Here is an 18,553-nt window from a genome sequence, read left to right as displayed (position 1 = left end):
TTTGTAGATGACTTGCATAGTCCCCTTTCTGCATGAATTCCACCTGGGCTCTCACCAAACTCAGGGCCGTACGTACACCACTAGTCTGATGGTTACTAAAGACATTATCTACATTCATCTCTCTTTTTTTTTTATTTGAAGTGAGTAGTAACCAGAAACATTTCATAGGATGAGCCTGTTTTACCTGGGCAAGTTACTAGAGGCAAAAATGAATGCCTCAGGAAGCCGATTTTGGAAATATTTGGAGTGTGTATGTATTTCACAAACCCCCTTGTCCTCCGTGGGGAGTAAACAAAAGTGGCTTATGGATGGAGCTGGAACCCTGTATCCTGTAGCGCTTATTATATTATATGCAAGTATGAAGGGCCTTGAAAATAAAAAAGTGCCGCCCAGCTCGTGTGGCTCAGTGGTTGACCATCGGGCTGTGAACCAGGAGGTCATGGTTCGGTTCCCGGTCAGGGCACATTAGGGGTTTTGGGCTCGATCCCCAGTACGAGGTGTGCAGGAGGCAGCCGAGCAATGACTCTCATCATTGATGTTTCTCTCTCGCTCCCTCTCCCTTCCTCTCTCTGAAATCAATAGAAACATAAATAAGTAAATAAATAATCGCCAATCCCAGTGTCCCCAGTGGTCCTGGAAGCAGGAGAGGCGAGGTGGCTTACAAAGGTCGGAGGCCTGGCGCTCGGGGCCGCCCGGGCTCGGGGAAAGGCTGCCCTCGTGGCCCAGCGCTGAGGCGCGTGCCTGGGAATCAGGCCTGCGGCAGACGGTCGGGGACGGGCTTGGTCGGGAGCTGCGCACTCTGCCGCGTGTGAAGGGCGGGCTGGGCTCACCCTGTCCCCCTGTCCCGTCCCGCCCGCAGGCGAACCTGCCCCTGCTGCAGCGCGAGCTCCTGCACTGCGCCAGGCTGGCCAAGCAGAACCCCGCGCAGTACCTGGCTCAGCACGAGCAGCTGCTGCTGGACGCCAGCACCACCTCCCCCGTGGACTCCTCGGAGCTGCTTCTCGACGTGAACGAGAGCGGGAAGAGGCGCACCCCAGACAGGTGAGCGCGAGCCCGCGCCCTGTGCCCGTGCCGCGGGGCAGGCTCCGTGGGGCGTCGGCGCCGCTCGCCCCGCCCCTCCGAATAGCAGAGCGCTCAGGTGTCCACCTTGGGGACGCGCTCCGGCCTGGGCAGTTACAGATGGGGAGCCTCCGCCCTGTGTCGGGCTTTTGTGCAGGGTAATCTTGGTTGCTTATCGTATCGGAGTAAAAGGTGGAGGCCCTGGCTGGGGGCTCAGTCGGTTAGAGCGTCATCCTGATACGCCAAGGTTGGGGGTTCGATCCCCGGTCAGGGCACATGCAAGAATCAGCCAATGCTGCACCAGTAAGTGGAGCCACAAATCGTGTCTCTCTCCCTCTCTCCCCACTTCCTCCCTCCCTCTCTAAAACTCAATAAAATATTTTTAAAAATAAAGTCAAAAGGTGAAGATGAATAACATTCGAATATGCTAACTGCCGCTAGTGGTTCTTAGATGCACAGTATTAAAATGGTCATTTTTTATATAATTTAACCCCATATTTTGCTCTTCAGTGTTAAGAGATTTGCCGTTCCAGGTCTTCTTGAAACACGGTGGTTTTGAAAGCTGGCCTTTGTGTGTGACTCAGTGGCTGTTTAATTTTCTTTTATGTGATCCAAGAGAAGACTTCTGGGAAGCTCGGCGAACCGAGTGAAGATAAGAGATAAATCAAAGAGGTAACAAGTGGCATTTTTGCTGCAAACTGTTACCGACCGGCCAGTGTTCGTCCCATCAGGCACTCTGCTCTCATAATGAGAATTCTAGGAAACGTAAAGTAAATCCCTTCTTTATTAAACCTCGCGGAGTAGTTGCCGAACGAGGCACGTACATGAAATTGCCCGTGTACCTTATTAAAATAATTTTCCTTAAGGCATCCTCCTCGTGTGTAATCAGCTGCTAATACAGGGAGGCAGGGTCTGATTAGCAGCATTTCAGTGTTTGTGAGCGATGGGGAATCCGCTGCTCTCAAACTCCTCCGTCGTGTGCTTTGTTTTCTTTCTCTGCTGCACTCTCTCTTCCACGGGCAGGACCGTAAGGGCCGCTGAGGGGACTCTCGGCCACAGTCACGCTCCAGAGTCACAGAAGCTTCTGTCCTGGGAGCTGCTCGGGGGCATCTTCCCGTGACGGCATCAGCTGCCCTTACGTGAATCCGCCGCTTTGCAAACTGGAATGTTACTAAAAGCGAGCCCGTCCGCATACAGCGCCTGTAGTTTTTATGCTACAACCTCCGGAGTCGGTCTCCTCCTGACCCGGGGCCCCCTCCTCGTGTGAAATTCCTGCAGCAGAGGCTAACCGCTGGTTCGCTGCGGGCAGGCTGCAGCCCCGCCTTCCTGCAGGACCTGCCCATAGCGCTGCTTTTTCATCCTTGCAGGTCAGGCTTCCTAGGCCGCCTGTGAGCATTTAGTGCTTTAGCTAAAAGGGAACGACTTAACCCGGGCGCCGGAGAGGCACAGCCACCTGATCCTAAAAAAACCGCGAGGCGGCCCCGGGTAGGTGGCCCAGGCGTGCGTTCCCTCTGGCCCCGTTCACCCTGCAGGAGATCAGTGCCGGGCGCAGGTGTCGGGATGGGAGGCTATGGCTGCAGCTCCAATGTAGTAAAAGAATTTAATAGGGGGAGCCGGGGTGGAAAACCGGGAAGGAGGACGTTTATTCGGGTGGAGGAGAGGGGAACAGGGAAAGGCGTAGCCGGCTGTGACCAGTCAGAGATGGTCCTCGAGGCAGCATTGGAAATGGGCCCGTGTGTTCCTGGATCCCTAGCTGCTAAGCCGCCACAGCAGGCAGCCTGGACGCTCCTTTCATTCGTTTCTCCACATTCCCGGGCGTTTCCCCACCGGGCCTTCCCCAGGGTTTCAGATGTGCAAGCGCCCGGCCCCTGGACTTTGGGTGAGCCCTGAGCGAAGTGCCGGCGCTGATACGGAGACTTCGCATCGCCCCGAGACTCGGCGCCGCCGCCTGGGTGAGCGGCAGGGCCGTGTGCGCACTGCTGCTGGCATTTAGCCGGGTGGAAAGAACTCGCTTAGAGCCCGGTGTCATCCCCCCCGTGGTCACTCACGGGCAGAATGAACTGCTGGAGTCGAATTAACCAGCCTGCTCCCGGGATGGGGCCTTTCTTTCGAACGGGAACCCTGAAAGGTGTGTTATCGTGGGAAAAATGGCAAATGGGTTTCCTTCGAGTTAGGAGGAAAGGGAATGAGAAGATGTTGTGTAAATACACTTGGACCTTGTGGGAATCTGATCAGAGCCAAGGAAATAGGGGCCTCTCTAGTATTTCTTCGCATAGATTTCCTGCCTCTTGTTTGCATGTGCGGTTTCCTCCTCTCCGGTTATTTATCTGCGTATCCAGACCTACTGTACGGAATTTATAGAGTACGGAGCTGTCTGACAGCAGAGCTTTTTTTGTTTTACCGAATGTTTTGCTGGTGCATATGGTCTGACATGGATGAGCAGCCACGTTGAGATGCTGGAGTCTATTAAACTGGCTCATTAAAAAGATCAATCTGTTTCTGTAATAACACTGGGAACCATCAGTCACCGAAAGAGGGAAAAACTGACACCTGAGGAGAAAACACATTTCGGTAATTTGTTCGTGACATGTCGTGAACAAAAGAGCACTCTGCATTTTGTTTACAACCTTGGGGGCTTAAATTTTGTGATAATTGCTGATTTCATCGACTGAACAGTCGTCAGGTGTTTTTGGCATAGATTTGGGCAAATTTAACTTCTCTCTCTCCTCAAATGTAATCGTCACTGGTTATGTCTGTTGGGGTTTTTAAGCATTATTATTATTTACAAAGAAGTGCATACCCCGGGGAGGCCCACAGAATCATTTTCCCCCCTGTATGGAGCAGTGAAATTTATTCTACTTTCTTTTAAAAATAGCTCTGTGGCGAGTCTCTGAACAGCTTGTATTGGGTTTGCAGGTCAAGTCAAACTTAATGTCAGTCATTTTCAGTATTATACAAAATAGTCTCTTCCTTAAGAGTCTGTCTTGCTTTCTACCATTTTCGAAGATGCACCTCGGAGACCCACACAGCCGTGAAAACAGCCCTCGACAGCCCAGGCACAAAATGCCACGATTGGTTCACTGACCAAGAAAAACCTGGGGGGCTTCGCTCCGAACGTGCAGGTTAGAGAGGGGAGCGCAGCTCCGGCCGAGGCGCAGTGGACAGGCCGGGATCGCGAAAGGCGGGGGACAGCCAACAGCGGGAGCCTGATGCTGAGCGGGTGGCCAGCTCCAGGAGGCCCGCGACGCGGCGTCCCGCCTTCTTGCCGGGAGAGGGGAGCTCGGGCGGCTCTAACCTGCTGTCCCGTGATCCTCGCAGGCCCAGGCGTCGTGTTCGTGTGTCTGGAGTGTCAGCACGGCCCGCATGTCACTGATCCCGAGGCGTCGGCGCGCCGCGGGGGGGGTTACGGGCTCGGTGGTGGCTTAGCCAGGGAGGGACTGTCGGCGTTTCTTCCCGCGTGGCCCGTGGGAACGGTCCCGGGTCACTCAGCGTCTACCTGCCCCACCCCCGCTGAGACGAGAGAAAACGCAGGAACCCCCGTGGGCTGTCATGAAAAATTGTGTTCGATTTTCTTTTTAAGGAGGCAGGGGGATTTGTCATATATTTTGTTTCAGATACACTTTTCTCAGTACCGAGAGAAAGGTGTTATGTAAAATTCATATCTAAATTCACTTCGTTTTTAACAGTTCATGCCTGGAACTTTTACCGGATTGTTTGGAAACGACAAGAGTGTTTTACTCCCCACCCCCCTTGATGCGGTGTCTGCTCTTTCTATGATAATCGTAACAAATTGCATGTGTAAGAAAAGGGGAAAAGATGTTTAATATGAAGTTACTAATGTTTGGGGCTTGTAAAAAAATAGAGCTGTTACCTCCTGATCTATAAAAAAATAGAGTGTTTGAAAATGTTGAGCCCCTACCAGCATCTCGGGCGTTGCCCTGACGGAGATACTGGCCGATTGGGACAGTGTTGTGATGGGGCCAAGGTACAGGGACCCAGGGGCGGGGCAGAGGGGCCTGTTCTAGAGATGCTGAAGGGACCAGCAGCAGGACTTCATTTGGAGAAGACAGAGGTAGTGATGCCCAGGTTTCTCCTTGGGTGACTGGGGAAAGGTGGCGTAACTGATGGCACAAGAAGTGCCAGGGTAAGATGAGGTCAGTTTGGACGTGTTCTGTTTGAAACACTCGTGTAGCTTGGAGACGTGAGTGCCTAAAGCCCTGATTTATTTGTGACAGGACCAATATTAGAATTTTGACGTTTTTTCTATGCCATTCTCAGGTTTATTGTGCTAGACTGGTTTGCCTCCCCCTAGAACAGCCTTTGTAGTGATATCCACTCCCCCCACACACACACTTAAAAAATAAATTTAATCTAGAAAAAGAACATGTGCCTGCTCCTTTTATATAGGAGACTGATTGGTCCTGTTAGTCTATTGTCATGATATTATAATAATTGTTTTATTCTCCCTCACTTTTTGAATGTCATACTATTTTATGTAAATGTTACTAAGGCAGAGGGGTCCTGAAAGAAGTGACAGGGCAGACTCAGGACCTAGCCCTGCTCAGGTTATCACTCACGGTCCTTGTTTTAGGGGGAAATATCTTTTTTTTATAATAATGGTTTATGGACATAATAGCACTGACCGGACGGCGGATCTGAGGGTCAAGATAAATAACATTCTGAAAATTGTGAGAATTCTTCCAGCTTTTATGTTGTTATATTTGAACAAGGGTAAGTTGAGGCAGTTTGACACAACTGGGCCAAAAACGTTTCTATATTTAGAAATGCAACAGTGGCTGCTCTAAGGTATTTAGAGGATATTTGCTATTTTTGCCCCAAGAATTAGCTATAAATAATAAATTGTTCAAAGCAAACATCAAAGAGCTACTCTGTTGGCTGAAGGGGTTGGCACAGACGCAGTGTGGCCCGAGGACCATCAGCCCTGTGTGTCTGCATCTGCATAACCATTTAACCGTGACATTTAGTTGTAAATGTAAGAAAGTTGAATTACAGAGTTTTCAAACTCAGAGGGACCTCAGAAGTCATCTAGTCCAGTGGTTTTCAGACTTGATTTTAGCGGCAGATTTCTTCCTTTAAAATACTTTGAACAATAAAGATACATTTAAAATAACAATAAAAAATAAATAAAATGAAACCTTAGGCAGAACCCAGATTTGTGAAAACAGGCAATAATAAGTGGGCACCCCTGGCCATGTAATCTCAGTTGTTTAGAGGGAAGTTCCCCGTTGCCCGCAGAATCCCTTCAGTGCCCCCAGTGGCACAGTTTGAAAACCCCTGACCTCATCCCACCCTTTCATTTTACAGATGAGCAAACTGAGGTCCAGAGAGGTTAAGTGGCTTGCCCAAGGTCACACAGCTAGTCGTGGAAGAGCCAGGACTAGATCTCATATCTCACGATTCCCAGTCCAGAGCTCTTTCCACTGCACCACACTGCCAGTAAGGTAGGTGCTGTGTTAGCGTTGTGCTCATAGCTACTAATAGTCGTATTTTTTCAGCTGATTTATGCTGCTAACAGGCATTGAATGTTGAAGTGTATTATTCAGAAATGCACAGGACATGGAAATACAGATTAGAACCGCATAGATACACTCTTAGAAGATAAATCGATATCTAGGATGTTTCCTTTCACTTTTAAAAATATGCTTATATGCATAACCCATGGACGCAGACAATGGTATGGGGAGGCCTGGGGGTGGGTGGAGAGGGGTGGAGGGGATCGGTGAGGGGAAGAAGAGGGCATCTGTAATACTGCCAACAATAAATACAAATTTAAAAAGTTATTTTAAAGCAAAGTGTTTAGGTAATGTCTGAGCTGGACATTTATGTCTGATACGAATGGTGTTTTAGCACAGACTCTGATGGGAGCGGCGCTGAGGCTTCTGGCCACCACTCCCGCAGGGACCACACCCTTCGGTCATTTCCAGGGCGGCCAGTCTGCTCTCTCGGGGACAGTGCATCCTTCTGCAGGATGCAGCGGGCATGTGCTCACCGCCCGCGGACCTCCGCAGCTCCCCTCAGGTTCTTGTGTGCTGTGCCTGCTGTCCCTGGTCCCGTATTCTCCCCGTCCGGGGTGTGTCACTGGGGATCCGCCCCACTCGATACGAAGGACGGCTCGCCGTGGAATCCTGTGGCCCCAGTGAGCTCCCTTGTGGAGTCAGCTGCTACTAGTGCCATCAGGCGGACTATCCTGGAAGCCAGGAAAGTAGGGAAAATGTCCTCAGGCCCCTGGGCTGTCATTGCCAACGTGAACTCGGCAAGGCGTGCAGAACTGTAGCCGCGGTGACTGGGTAGAATTCTTACGCGGAAGTTTTGCGGGGAAAGCAGGTTTTACCACTGGTCTGACCGTGGAAGGCTGGTCTTGTGGCGAGAGCCGGCGACGGCATCGAAAATTCGTCGGGGAGCTGCGAGGCCCGTCACAGTTGGAAGTGGGCTGTTCCTATCTTACTGAATATATTAAGTTTGTCCTTAACAATAGAGACCTATTCAGCCAGGAAATATTCCTTCAGGCCCGTCTCTTTTTGAAAGTACAGGAGAGGGATTAGTTATCAGGTCTCCTTTCTACAACGTGTTACTTCTGAAAGTCAAGTTCAGAGCTTCGTGTGTCACGTCATCGAGTGCAGTCAAGGTGTGGCGTCCTGCCCGGAGACCGGAGGACCCCAGAGAGGTCACACGTGCTCTCCGGCCATGTGTTTCCTCAACTTTTAAAATAAGGGTGGCCACCTACAGGCAGAGTCCCAGGCAGCGCATTGCTTTATTGTGCTAGCTCATCGGGTCCGCGCTTTCCCGTAGGACTTTCTGTGACAGTGGGGATGTCCTTTCTGTGACGATGGATCTGCGCAGGCCACTGCTGTAGCCCCCAGCCCCGGGTGACAACCACCACCTGAACGCGGCTGCTTACCGCCCCTGAAGAACTGAATGTTCAACTTTAGTCAATCTTAAATAACTTACGTTTAAATGTAAACAGCCACGTGTGGCCACTGCACTGCACAACGCAGCTCTCCCAGGTTCTCTGACGTGAAAGGCGGGCGCGGGCCGGGGGGCGGGCCGGGTGCACGTTCAGAACCCGTCCGAGGGCTTGTTCCTACTGGAACCTTCCCGGGTGCAGGGTCTCGGGGTAACCGCTAGGAATCCAGTGCTCGCCTTTGAGTGAAAGTGTTACCTGCGGAGTGGGGCTGGGCTTCCTTTGGTTGATGACCTAAACGCGCGCGTCACCCGAAAATGCGTTTCCTGAAGGGCGCCTGGGGACGGGACGGTCCCTCCTGCGTGGCCCCGCGCCCCCTGCGACCTCGGCGCGGGCGGCCGAGCCTGCGGGGACCTGGCCCACGGAGGGGTGCTGGGCTTCTCGCACGGGGTCAGACGCGGGAGTCTGCCGGCTTCCGCTGGTTTCCGAGGACGTTATAAACAAGCTCTTTCTCTCCCCAGAACCAAAGAAAATGGCTTTGACCGAGAGCCTTTGCACTCAGAGCACCCGAGCAAGCGGCCGTGCACTATCAGCCCCGGCCAGCGCTACAGCCCCAACAACGGCCTGTCCTACCAGCCCAACGGCCTGCCGCACCCCGCCCCGCCGCCGGCCCCGCACTACCGGCTGGACGACATGGCCATCGCCCACCACTACAGGGACTCCTACCGACACCCCAGCCACAGGGACCTCAGGGACAGAAGCAGACCTATGGGTAAGACGAAGGACCGCCCACCGCCCACGGCAGTGGCTGCCCGAGACCCGGGGCGCCGCTTCGCGGCTGCACTTGGGGCGTAACGTTCGCGACCGGGGTGCAGATGCCCTTCTCCCTTTCTGTTGCCCCTTGATGAGGACACTTGGTTCGTGTGCATACGTTCTTTCACAGCTGCGCTTTCCTTCTCTTAGTTCATTGTATTCTTATGACAGCAGGTTTAATTATTTTTTTTTTTTTTTTGGAAGGGGACATCTAAATTAATATAAGCCCTCAACTAATTTTTTAAAAATACGTTTTAATTTATTTTTTTAGAGAGAGAGTAAAGGAGAGGGAGAGAGTGAGACCTCAGTGAGGGATCAACTTCCTCCCGCACACCACCCCCCACCGGGGGGGGACCAAGCCCGCAACCTGGGCACCGGTGACCCCTTGGAGCATGGGGCAGTGCTCAACCAACTGAGCCACACTGGCCAGGGCTAGTTTAATTTGTTTAATATGAGAAATTGCAATTGCAATCCACCTGCCACAAATATTGTTAAAATCGATTTCTTTTATTGTATCTTTTATTTCCGATAGACTTAAAATTCATTTTTATTTTTCCAGTCTCCATGATACGTCATCTTCGAAAAATATGAAGTAGCACGTCTGCGACTTAACCGTGTGTTCTTTGAGGAATGATTCGGCACTTTTCCCTTTTTAACTTGAAACTGCCGGCGAATACATTCAGTATTGAAATTTTGTGTCGAAGATGATCATTCCAGAGAAGGAATGGGTTTGGTTAATATGCGTCCCATTCGCCTCCATGCGTTCATCCTTCGCATGAATAAAGCTATTGGGAATGAAGCGTTTAGGAGACATTGCCTTCCGAAGGACAAGTGAGCGCCGTGGAAAGTGAGGGGGGTGGTGGACTCGGCGGGCTTGGGCCCGTCCTTTCTTTTTCCATCTCCTGTGTCCGTGCCACTCACCAGCAGGACTTCCCTTTGCCTTGTAGCTGAGTCGCTGACACATTTTCCTCACATGGGGGATTTGGTGGGCCAGGATGGATTATATCTGTTGGTTTCATGTAATTCTTTTTCAGACAGTGTTTCTTATTTTTTAATTATATCAGCTTATAAAACCAAGAGTACCTATCTCTATAAATATGTGTAACTATTAAATCATCCTTAAAGTCTGGCAGGGTTTAGAATGTGTTAAAATAAAATAAAGTCGTGATGTATGAGTGACAAATGAAAATACAAAAATTGTCATAGCCCTGGCCAGGCGGCTCAGTTGGATGGCGCGTCACCCTGTACACCAAAAGGTTGCTCTTCAGATCCCCAGTCCGGGCACATACCTAGGTTGCGCGTTTGATCTCCAATTGGGGTGCATCTGGGAGGCAACCGATCGATGTTTCTCTCCCTCTCTCTCTCCGCCCCCTTCCCCTCTCTAAAATCAATAAACGTATTTTCAGGTGAAGATAAAAAGATTGTCATAAAGATGTACTTAGTCTGGCATGACTTATAAATGCCTATTTTACGTAGAAAAATATACTCATTAGAATCCTTTAATAAAATAACGTTCCCAGCAGCATTCGTTCCTAAATAAACTCAGAGTCTTAGCCTAGTTAGCTAAAATCTTCTAAAGCATAAGAACCAGTTAAGGCTCCACATTAGTGTCAAACTTCCCACAAAGGACACCTTCGGCTCCTTACGGCTTAGGAGCTACTGTCCCGTAGCACGTCTCCGTGGTACTATGAATATAAATAAAAAACGTGGGCTGATGAAATATTTAAGTATCTGAAATAGAGAAATTCATAAAATGTAAAATTTTGAGTTGTTTTTATGTTTTCCTTTTAAAGATTTGATTCTAACAAGTGACCTTCAGAGTTCAGGAACAGCCCATGAGCCCTATATTTTTCCAAGTACTTGGGCTCAGGCATGTTTCTAATATACTTGTATTTTTAAAAAAAAAAAAAATGAGATGAAGCCTAATACTGCTCCACAAATGTTGGAATCCCATTAGCCACAGACACCGTGTTTCGCATTAATCCCAGTCCCCGTGTTAGAGCCCGTATCATGATTTGTTTAGTCAGCTGAGCATTGAAACTTCCGAAATCTCTGGGGTTCTTGGCCCTTCAAGGTCTCCATTACTTGTGCCTTCACCCCTCCCTGGTTGTCTTCTGTGATGACTCATTTCCTTTAAAACACAGGCAACAAACAGTCAACAAAAATTACACATTTGCAAACACTTCAGCTCGAGATAGTCACAACAGACAGCAATAACCAAACGCTACTTTTCCCCGGTGTCTTTTCCGTGGTGCGGATTTATTAAAACATATTTGCAATTCTGCATTTCTCCCAATAGGTGGCACTGACCATTTTCACGTTCGGAAAGCATCTCCTCGGACAGGAGGGATGCAGGGTGTTTCATATTTAGCTTTTCCGGAGAAAAAGGTGCCCTGCCTTTGTTCATTTTTCATGGTTGATAGTCGTTCACCTTTTACGGTTGGCTGAAAACAGGCACGTGACCCGTCTTCCTCATGGTTCCGAGTCAGCTGGAAGGGACTTGAACCACTCAGATTTCACAGGCGTGCAGCGCCGCGGGTGACCCGGTGGCTCTTACCCTGTTGCATTTAACTCGTACGCGAGACCCCCCGGAGGAAGACCCTGGGCGTCAAGAAGCCCGAAACATGCCAGTCTGCATGTGCTATTCGGGTACCTAAACCAAAAAGAACAGTTTTAATTGTCTAAAGGGGAATCCGCCCTAGCCCGGCGCCTTTCCGTGACAGTGCAGCCTTAAGGTGTTCTATGCACAGTGACTTCGGAAGACGAGCCACACAGGCCCAGGCACCTCCGAGCTTTCCACCCTATTCTTGCTTATATCATTGACCGAATTTTTGTTCCGTAATGCAAAGAAAAGGTTTTATTGTGAAATCCAGCTTAATTGTGTCAAGTTCTTCGTGTTTCAGCAAGTTGTTTTGGCATTTATTGTTTATTTTAATTGATTAATTTTTAAATTTAAGTATGCTTGGTATACAGTCTCATACTGGTTATGCTGGTTTCAGGTGCACAGTATAAAGACTAGACATTTTCATACCTTACAGTGTGATCACCCCACTAACCCTGCTAATCACCTGTCACCGTGCGAACTACTCGCAGTAACGCTGACAAGATTCCCCTTCCAGGTCTTCCCCCACCGTCTTCCGCTCCCCTCTGGTAGCCATCCCTTCGGTCTCTATTTCTGTCAGTCTGTCTTTGTTTTGTTTTAGATTCTACCTATAAGCGAAACCTTGTGGTATTTGTCTTTCTCTGTCTGACTTATTTCCCTTAGCATAACGCCCTGCAGGTCCATCCAGGGCAAGATTGCGTTCTTTTTTATTGCTGAGTAATATTCCTCTGTGAGCGCGTGTGCATCCCGTCCCCTTTATTCATCTACCAGCGGACACGTGGGCTGCTTTCTATCTTGGCTGCTGTGGAGACACATCTATTTTCTATTCCGATGAGCGTCCTGATGACTGCTCGTGTCTGTCCCTGTTGTCACCCACCTGGTAAGCATGTATGTGCTGCTTTTTCACAGCAGCATCTTCACTGTGATGCCGAAGAGCAAATACGCTTATGCTGTGGGCTAAGGATTAGGTTTCTAAGTTTCTTGGTTTGGATTTATGATATTTGTCCAAAATTATATCTGGTATATTGACGTTTTTCGTAGAGGATGTCCGATTTAGTTCTGTTTTTTACATTTCGGTAAGTTGAATGGGCAAGTGCGGCTTTCGGACCACATAAGCCCCTCTTCGAGACTGACGCGATCCTGGAGGTGTGGTCTCTGTAACAGGGCCGTGCTCACTTACAAGGTGCTGAAACACAGGAAAACTGCACCGGGCTTGCTTTAGGAAAGCACACTCCTGCCCCGCAGAGTGATCTTCGCTGCCTTTATTTTCGCTTAGGGAATGTTACCTGGAAAACCAGCTCCCTCTTTCCTCGTGCGTAAAAGACGGGCTGTGAGCGGCTGGCCTCCCCGAGTGCCCCGGCTCTCCCGGTCTCAGCTGGGGGAGCCTGCGTTGGGTAACCCTGAGGCCGAGCGCCTCCCCGAAAGGCCTCCGGCTGCCTCGCTGGCCCACGTGGCCTTTGCTGAGCCCCGTGCGTGCCCCGTGCCCTGTGCCCTGAGTGCGGCGGGGCCACTCAGCCTTCCTCTCTGTTTGTAGGGTTGCATGGCACCCGGCAGGAGGAGATGATCGACCACAGGCTGACGGACAGAGAGTGGGCGGAGGAGTGGAAGCACCTCGACCATGTAAGACGTTGGTAATTGCTCGGGTTTAGCGTTTTGAGCGCAGCTGGAGCGGTTGCCTGGCGCAGTAAGGGCGCGGGGCCCCGGAAGCCGGTGCGTTTCCTGCTGACCTCGGCAGAAGAGATGAGGGAGGAGGTTTGAAGTCGAAGGTGGGGTTTGATTTCTAAGCGGGAACCAGGGCGGCTCAGGCAGAGACGCGCTAAGGTCTCGGGGGGCCTCCTGAGACGGGACCAGCGGCCTTGCGGGGAGGGGCGCCCGGTTAGAGGGGGCCTGGGCTTGGAGCGGCCGCGCCTCCCTGGCGGGCGCCCGGTGTCACCCTCGTGCTCACGCCCCCACCTTCTGTTCTCGCTCCCGCCGAGCTCTCTCGCCCGCGGGGCTCGGTCTCAGGTCTGACCCCGCCGGCCTGAGAGCGCAGCCCCGCGTTAAAGCGGCGCTCCCCCCGCAGCTGCTGAACTGCATCATGGACATGGTGGAGAAGACGCGGCGCTCGCTCACGGTGCTGCGCCGCTGCCAGGAGGCCGACCGCGAGGAGCTCAACTACTGGATCCGGCGCTACAGCGACGCCGAGGACTTGAAAAAGGGCGGCCACTCCCGGCAGCAGAGCCCCGTCACCCCCGACCCCGTGGCTCTAGGTACCGGTCCCTCGGCCGTCTGTCTGTCTGTCTGTCAGGAGGGTGGGCAGCTTGGCGAGCGCGTGGCGGTCACGAGGCCGAAGCGGCTTTCCTGGGTGAGGTGCTGGGCCCGTGGTAAAGCTTCAGAGCTGCCCGGGTGTCACGCGCGGCCCTCGGACCCTGCCGCCACCTCGCGAGAACCGGAGCCCTCGGGGGGGCCGCTCTGCACCCCGGCGCCCCAGAGCCCTGCAGGCAGGGAGGGCTGTTGTCTGATTTTTAGTTAAAGACACAGTCTCAAAGACAATCTTTTTTTTTTTAAAAAAAAAATCACTACTTTTTAAAAAATATATATGTTTTTATTGATTTTTAGAGAGAGAGGGAAGGAGGTAGAAACATCAATGATGAGTCATTGATCGGCTGCCTCCTGCACGCTCCCTCCTGGGGACGGAGCCCACAGCCCGGGCCTGTGCCCTGACCGGGAATCGAACCAGTGACCTCTTGGTTCGCGGGTCGATGCTCAGCCACGGAGCCACACCTGCCAGGCGACAATCTTATTTTTTAGCTGTATCTTACATTTTTTAAAAAGCCACGTTACCTTAAAATTCCCCCAGGAAGAGAGACCTAAGGGCCATGTAGTTTGCCCGCTGCCGCTAGAAAATTAGTGATCAAGTTGTGGTTCTCGGCCTGTGATTTTTACCTTCACTCGGGTTGCTTACCCGTGATTTCATTATTACTAGTGATACACAGGACTCACAGCCATACTCTAGCATTTCAGGATGCTGATATGTAGCCATACTTACTCTCGATATTTGGAGCTTGTTGGGGTCATAGTTAGGAGTATCGTCACAAATACAGGCACACCTCCTTTCATTGCATTTCGCAGATAGTGCGTTTTTTACAAATTGAAGGTTTGAGGCAACCCCGTGTCAAACAAGTCTTATCGATCGGTTCCATTTCCAAAGGCTCAGATGACCGTTAGCACTTTTTAGCAATAAAAATATTTTCCATTAAGGTATGTACACGGATTTTTAGACATAAAGCTGTCACACACTCATTGGTCCACTCTAGAGTGCAAACATAACTTTGATAGGCTTGGGGACACCAGAAGTCCCTGTGGCTCACTCTGTCTCGATCTGCGCTTCATCGCGGTGGTCTCGGACCACACCTGCGCTATTTCCGAGCGATGCCTGACTATGGAAAGAAATCTTGAACCTGAGAGAATTTCTGAGTGGCCTGTGAACCTGTTTTGAAATTAATAGTGAGCTATCACCATTTTTATTGCTGGACGTTATATGGGTGTATCATCTGAGTAAACTTGGTGGAGACGGATTTATGTCGATACCTGTTCTCTCTTGTTATGTTTCACCCCACACCTGTCAGGTAACTCAGGTTAGGGTACAGTCCATGTTGTAGAGCATGTGTGGATTAAGCTCAGGGTGTTGGCCTAATTATCATTACTGATTACATGATCTCTGTAATTAAAATTGCTCCTAGCCAATAAAGTTTCCTTTACGCTTAGGTTTGTGATTCCTGCTAATCCCCAGATGCTGAATGCTGTCACCCTAATAAGTATTAAATGAAGATTCTAAGTCGCTTAATTTACCCAGCAGGCATTATTCTAAAGCATATTTTAAAGACAAGCCTGTGTTGGTTAGGTTATGTTAGAGCAAGCAATGAAAATAGGTTTAAGTTTGATTAGCACTTGATATTGATCCAAATAAAACTGTTTAGAGTAGAGCAGTGTAAGCATCTTGTTTTTTTGTTTTTGTTATTTTAGTATGTTTTTATTGGTTTCAGACAGAGGAGGGGAGAGGGGGAGAGAGAGAGAAACATCAATGATGAGAGAGTCATTGATCGGCTGCCTCCTGCACACCCGCTGCTGGGGATCGAGCCCACATCCCGGGCATGTGCCCTGACCGGGAATCAAACCGTGACCTCCTGGTTCATAGGTCAACGCTCAACCACTGAGCCATGCCGGCCGGGCAAGCATCTTGTTTTTTTATTTCCTTATTGTAAACAAAAATGGGTTAACCATGACAGATCTGCTCAGGATAAAAAAAAGGGGGGGGGGGGATTTGTAACCATTCAGTACAGACAAAAATTGAGAGCCTTAAAGTAAGTGAAAGTTCAGGGGTGAGAAGCCCCAGGACACGTTGAGCACCCTCAGTGCGTGCGCCTGTTTATTGGGTGCCTGCTCGGTGCCAGCAGGTGCTAGGCGCCCCAGTAAGGGAAACGGATGAGCCCTCCCTGCCCCGAGCAACCTGTGGTCTGGTGGACGCGATGGGCGGAGATGGCTGGTCGTGTGGCACCGCTGGCCCCTTCCCATCAGACCCTGGGACTGGCAGCACCAGTGTTACCCACCTGCTGTGCTCTGTAAAAGAAACCTTCAGGAACGGACAGGGCTTCCTCCTTGGATGGGCATCGTCAGCACGAGCACCCAGGGCGCTCATTCCACAGCCGCCACTGTGGCAGGTGGGCCCCGGTGACACCCAAGTTGGTCCTTCCCCAGGAAGGCAGGCTTGGTTTTCCTGTTACGGAACCGAAAGGGTAAAGTTGTTTTTTTTTAAAAACTCCTTCTTGCCCGGCCGGGCGTGGCTCAGCGGTTGAGCGTCCACCTAGGATCCAGGTGACCAAGGTTCGCTCCCGGTCAGGGCACAGGCCCGGGTTGCGGGCTCGAGCCCCAGTCGGGGGCGTGCAGGAGGCAGCCGATCAATGACTCTCTCATCATGGATGTTTCTCTCTCTCTCCCTCTCCTTTCCTCTCTCTGAAATCAATAAAGATATATTTAAAAAACACACAAACTCCTTCTTAAGAGTACACACATCACATTACTTTCAATGATGCGTAATGAATTCATATTTTTGGCAAAACTGCTTTGGCGTTAAGCTTTTGTAGATCGTGTTACTCAAAGGCTCCAAGTGTTTCGTTGATTTGTTTGGACTCTGGCAAAACAGTCACATCCTTGGGAACATCGATGGTAGGTTTCCTCTTAAGAGCCTGTCACAGTTTTAGAGGGAGCCTGTCTGAGCCCCACAAGGTGCCGACTTGAGCATCTGGCCGTTGTTTTACTCTGTGTGTTGCTCGTAGATTCTTGAGGCCTTTGAGTTCTATCCTGTGGGCTTGGCCTGTGCCTATAAATAAATTTTAGACCAGGTCAGGTGGTCTGTAATCAGGGGCCATAATAACATCTGTGTTATAAAGTGCCTTCTAAGGTTCTCCCCTAGGTTTTGGTGTTGAGTGTATCTGGAGTTGATGGGCAGCGAAAGGATCGGAGGTTATTGGCTGATAAATTTTTTTTTATTTGCCTCTGTAAAGTGCGTAGGGGGTGTTTGTATTAAGATTGAGCTATTAAATGTCTGTATCTTTATGGACACACAGATCGCCGTAGCCTAGTGTTGCGTTGTGTGTTTTCCAGCCCTATTTTCTGAATCCGTAAGCTGTCGTCTGATTTCCCCTGAGCCCCTGAGAGCTTCCGAACAGCACCGTGGACAGTGTCTGTCAATCAGGTTATTGCCCTCGTTACACCTCTGGCTTGGAAGCCGGCAGCGCTCACCTGTAGACACGTTCTTCGCATTTTAACATTTGGGGACCACAGAGAGGAAGAGGCAACTTCCATGACGGTTGCTCTGTATTTGCTAAACTCATTCCCAGTCTCACTTTTTTTTTTTTAATCTCAACTATAAATTTATTATCTTTTTAAAAAATTTATCTTTATTGTTGAAAGTATTAGAGATGTCCCCCATTTTTCCCCCTTGTCCCCTCCACTCCCTCCAGGCCTTCCCCACATGATTGCCTGTGTCCATGGGTTATGCATATATGCATATAAGTTCTTCATTTGAAATATATCCATAGTACTAAGCCATTGTGAGGGATTAGTAAGATAGTACGATTATTTCTAATTAAATTCTGGGATTTTTTCCCAGATATTGAATGAGGGCTATTTCGAATAGCCTCTCAAACAATTTTAAAATTGAGCACACATTTGAACTTATGATGTTATTTCTACTCTTTAAGTCGAAAATAGGTTGACCTCTTGGAGGACTTTCAGAATAATAGATTTATTCTTGAAATAATAGATGTTTATTGTTTTCATTATTACTGTTAACTTGCTCCAGGAAAAACCCTAAATATCCAAGTCTTTAACAAAATTGGAAAGCTAATTTTTAAACAGCTTTTTCCTATGTTCAAAGCATGACATATCTATGCGTTTGTGTTTCTACACTGTGCGCTTCCCTGAAGAACAAGCTAATGGCATCAGAGCTGACATTTTTGTCGCCTGAGTAGAATCCCTCTGTGCTGTAGGCAGGTAGCTGCCGGGTGGCACTCCCTGGGCTCTCGGCGCATTTATCTGGGTCTCCGGGTTGGTTTTTTCCTTCCTTCGTCTTCATTTCCTTTCACTTCGATGTGTTGTGCATATCGCTCTCTTGGCCCCCAACATCTTAGTCCCTTTAGATTACTTTCTGTTTACTGCTTTTAAGCTATTCTAGAATCTTTATATTCTAGGACCTTTAATGTTTCTCAATAAGTCTTCTGCATCATTAGAGAGAATTATCTAATATTAGACCTAGGACTGGTGTTAGAGACGGAAGCCTGAAACTGAAATATGGGTACATTTCCCCATGTGTTTTGAATATTTTAATACTGCGACAAGAGGGTGTGAAATTTAGACAATATCGGTGTGTTTCTGTGAAGGTTTCGCTCTTGCCAGAAAGACGAACTTCAGAAAGAGGTTTTGTTTGTTTTAAATTTAGGACTGAAAAATGAAGATAATTGTTCCAGAAAAGCTTAATTTGTTAAATGAGCACCACCCTCTGTGCCATGTAGACGAGTAGAGGAATTTGTGTTTTAAAATGCCTCTGGCTGGCAGGCTTTACGATCGGCATAGGATTGAATTCTAGGCTTCCTCTGCTGTCTGCGTGCTCAGGTTAG

The 18,553-nt window shown here is 49.6% G+C and overlaps 1 protein-coding gene across 3 annotated transcripts in view; it reads left to right on the top strand.

Annotated features, from left to right (window-relative positions):
• Positions 1-18,553, top strand: part of RUNX1T1 (RUNX1 partner transcriptional co-repressor 1) — a 122,241-nt gene that overhangs the window by 83,282 nt on the left and 20,406 nt on the right. For all 3 annotated transcript variants that reach the window (XM_087825266.1, XM_016209131.2, XM_016209130.2), the window contains exons 5-8: positions 860-1,041; positions 8,503-8,753; positions 12,931-13,016; positions 13,459-13,645. In XM_087825266.1, the coding sequence (XP_087681392.1) occupies positions 860-1,041; positions 8,503-8,753; positions 12,931-13,016; positions 13,459-13,645 (706 nt within the window). The remainder of the gene's footprint in view (positions 1-859; positions 1,042-8,502; positions 8,754-12,930; positions 13,017-13,458; positions 13,646-18,553) is intronic.

This window comes from Miniopterus natalensis, chromosome 16 (genome assembly GCF_054644295.1).
Source record: "Miniopterus natalensis isolate mMinNat1 chromosome 16, mMinNat1.hap1, whole genome shotgun sequence".
Classification (NCBI taxonomy): Eukaryota; Metazoa; Chordata; class Mammalia; order Chiroptera; family Miniopteridae; genus Miniopterus; species Miniopterus natalensis.
The sequence above is the reverse complement of the archived record's forward strand: the minus strand, read 5'-3'. Positions and strand labels throughout refer to the sequence as shown.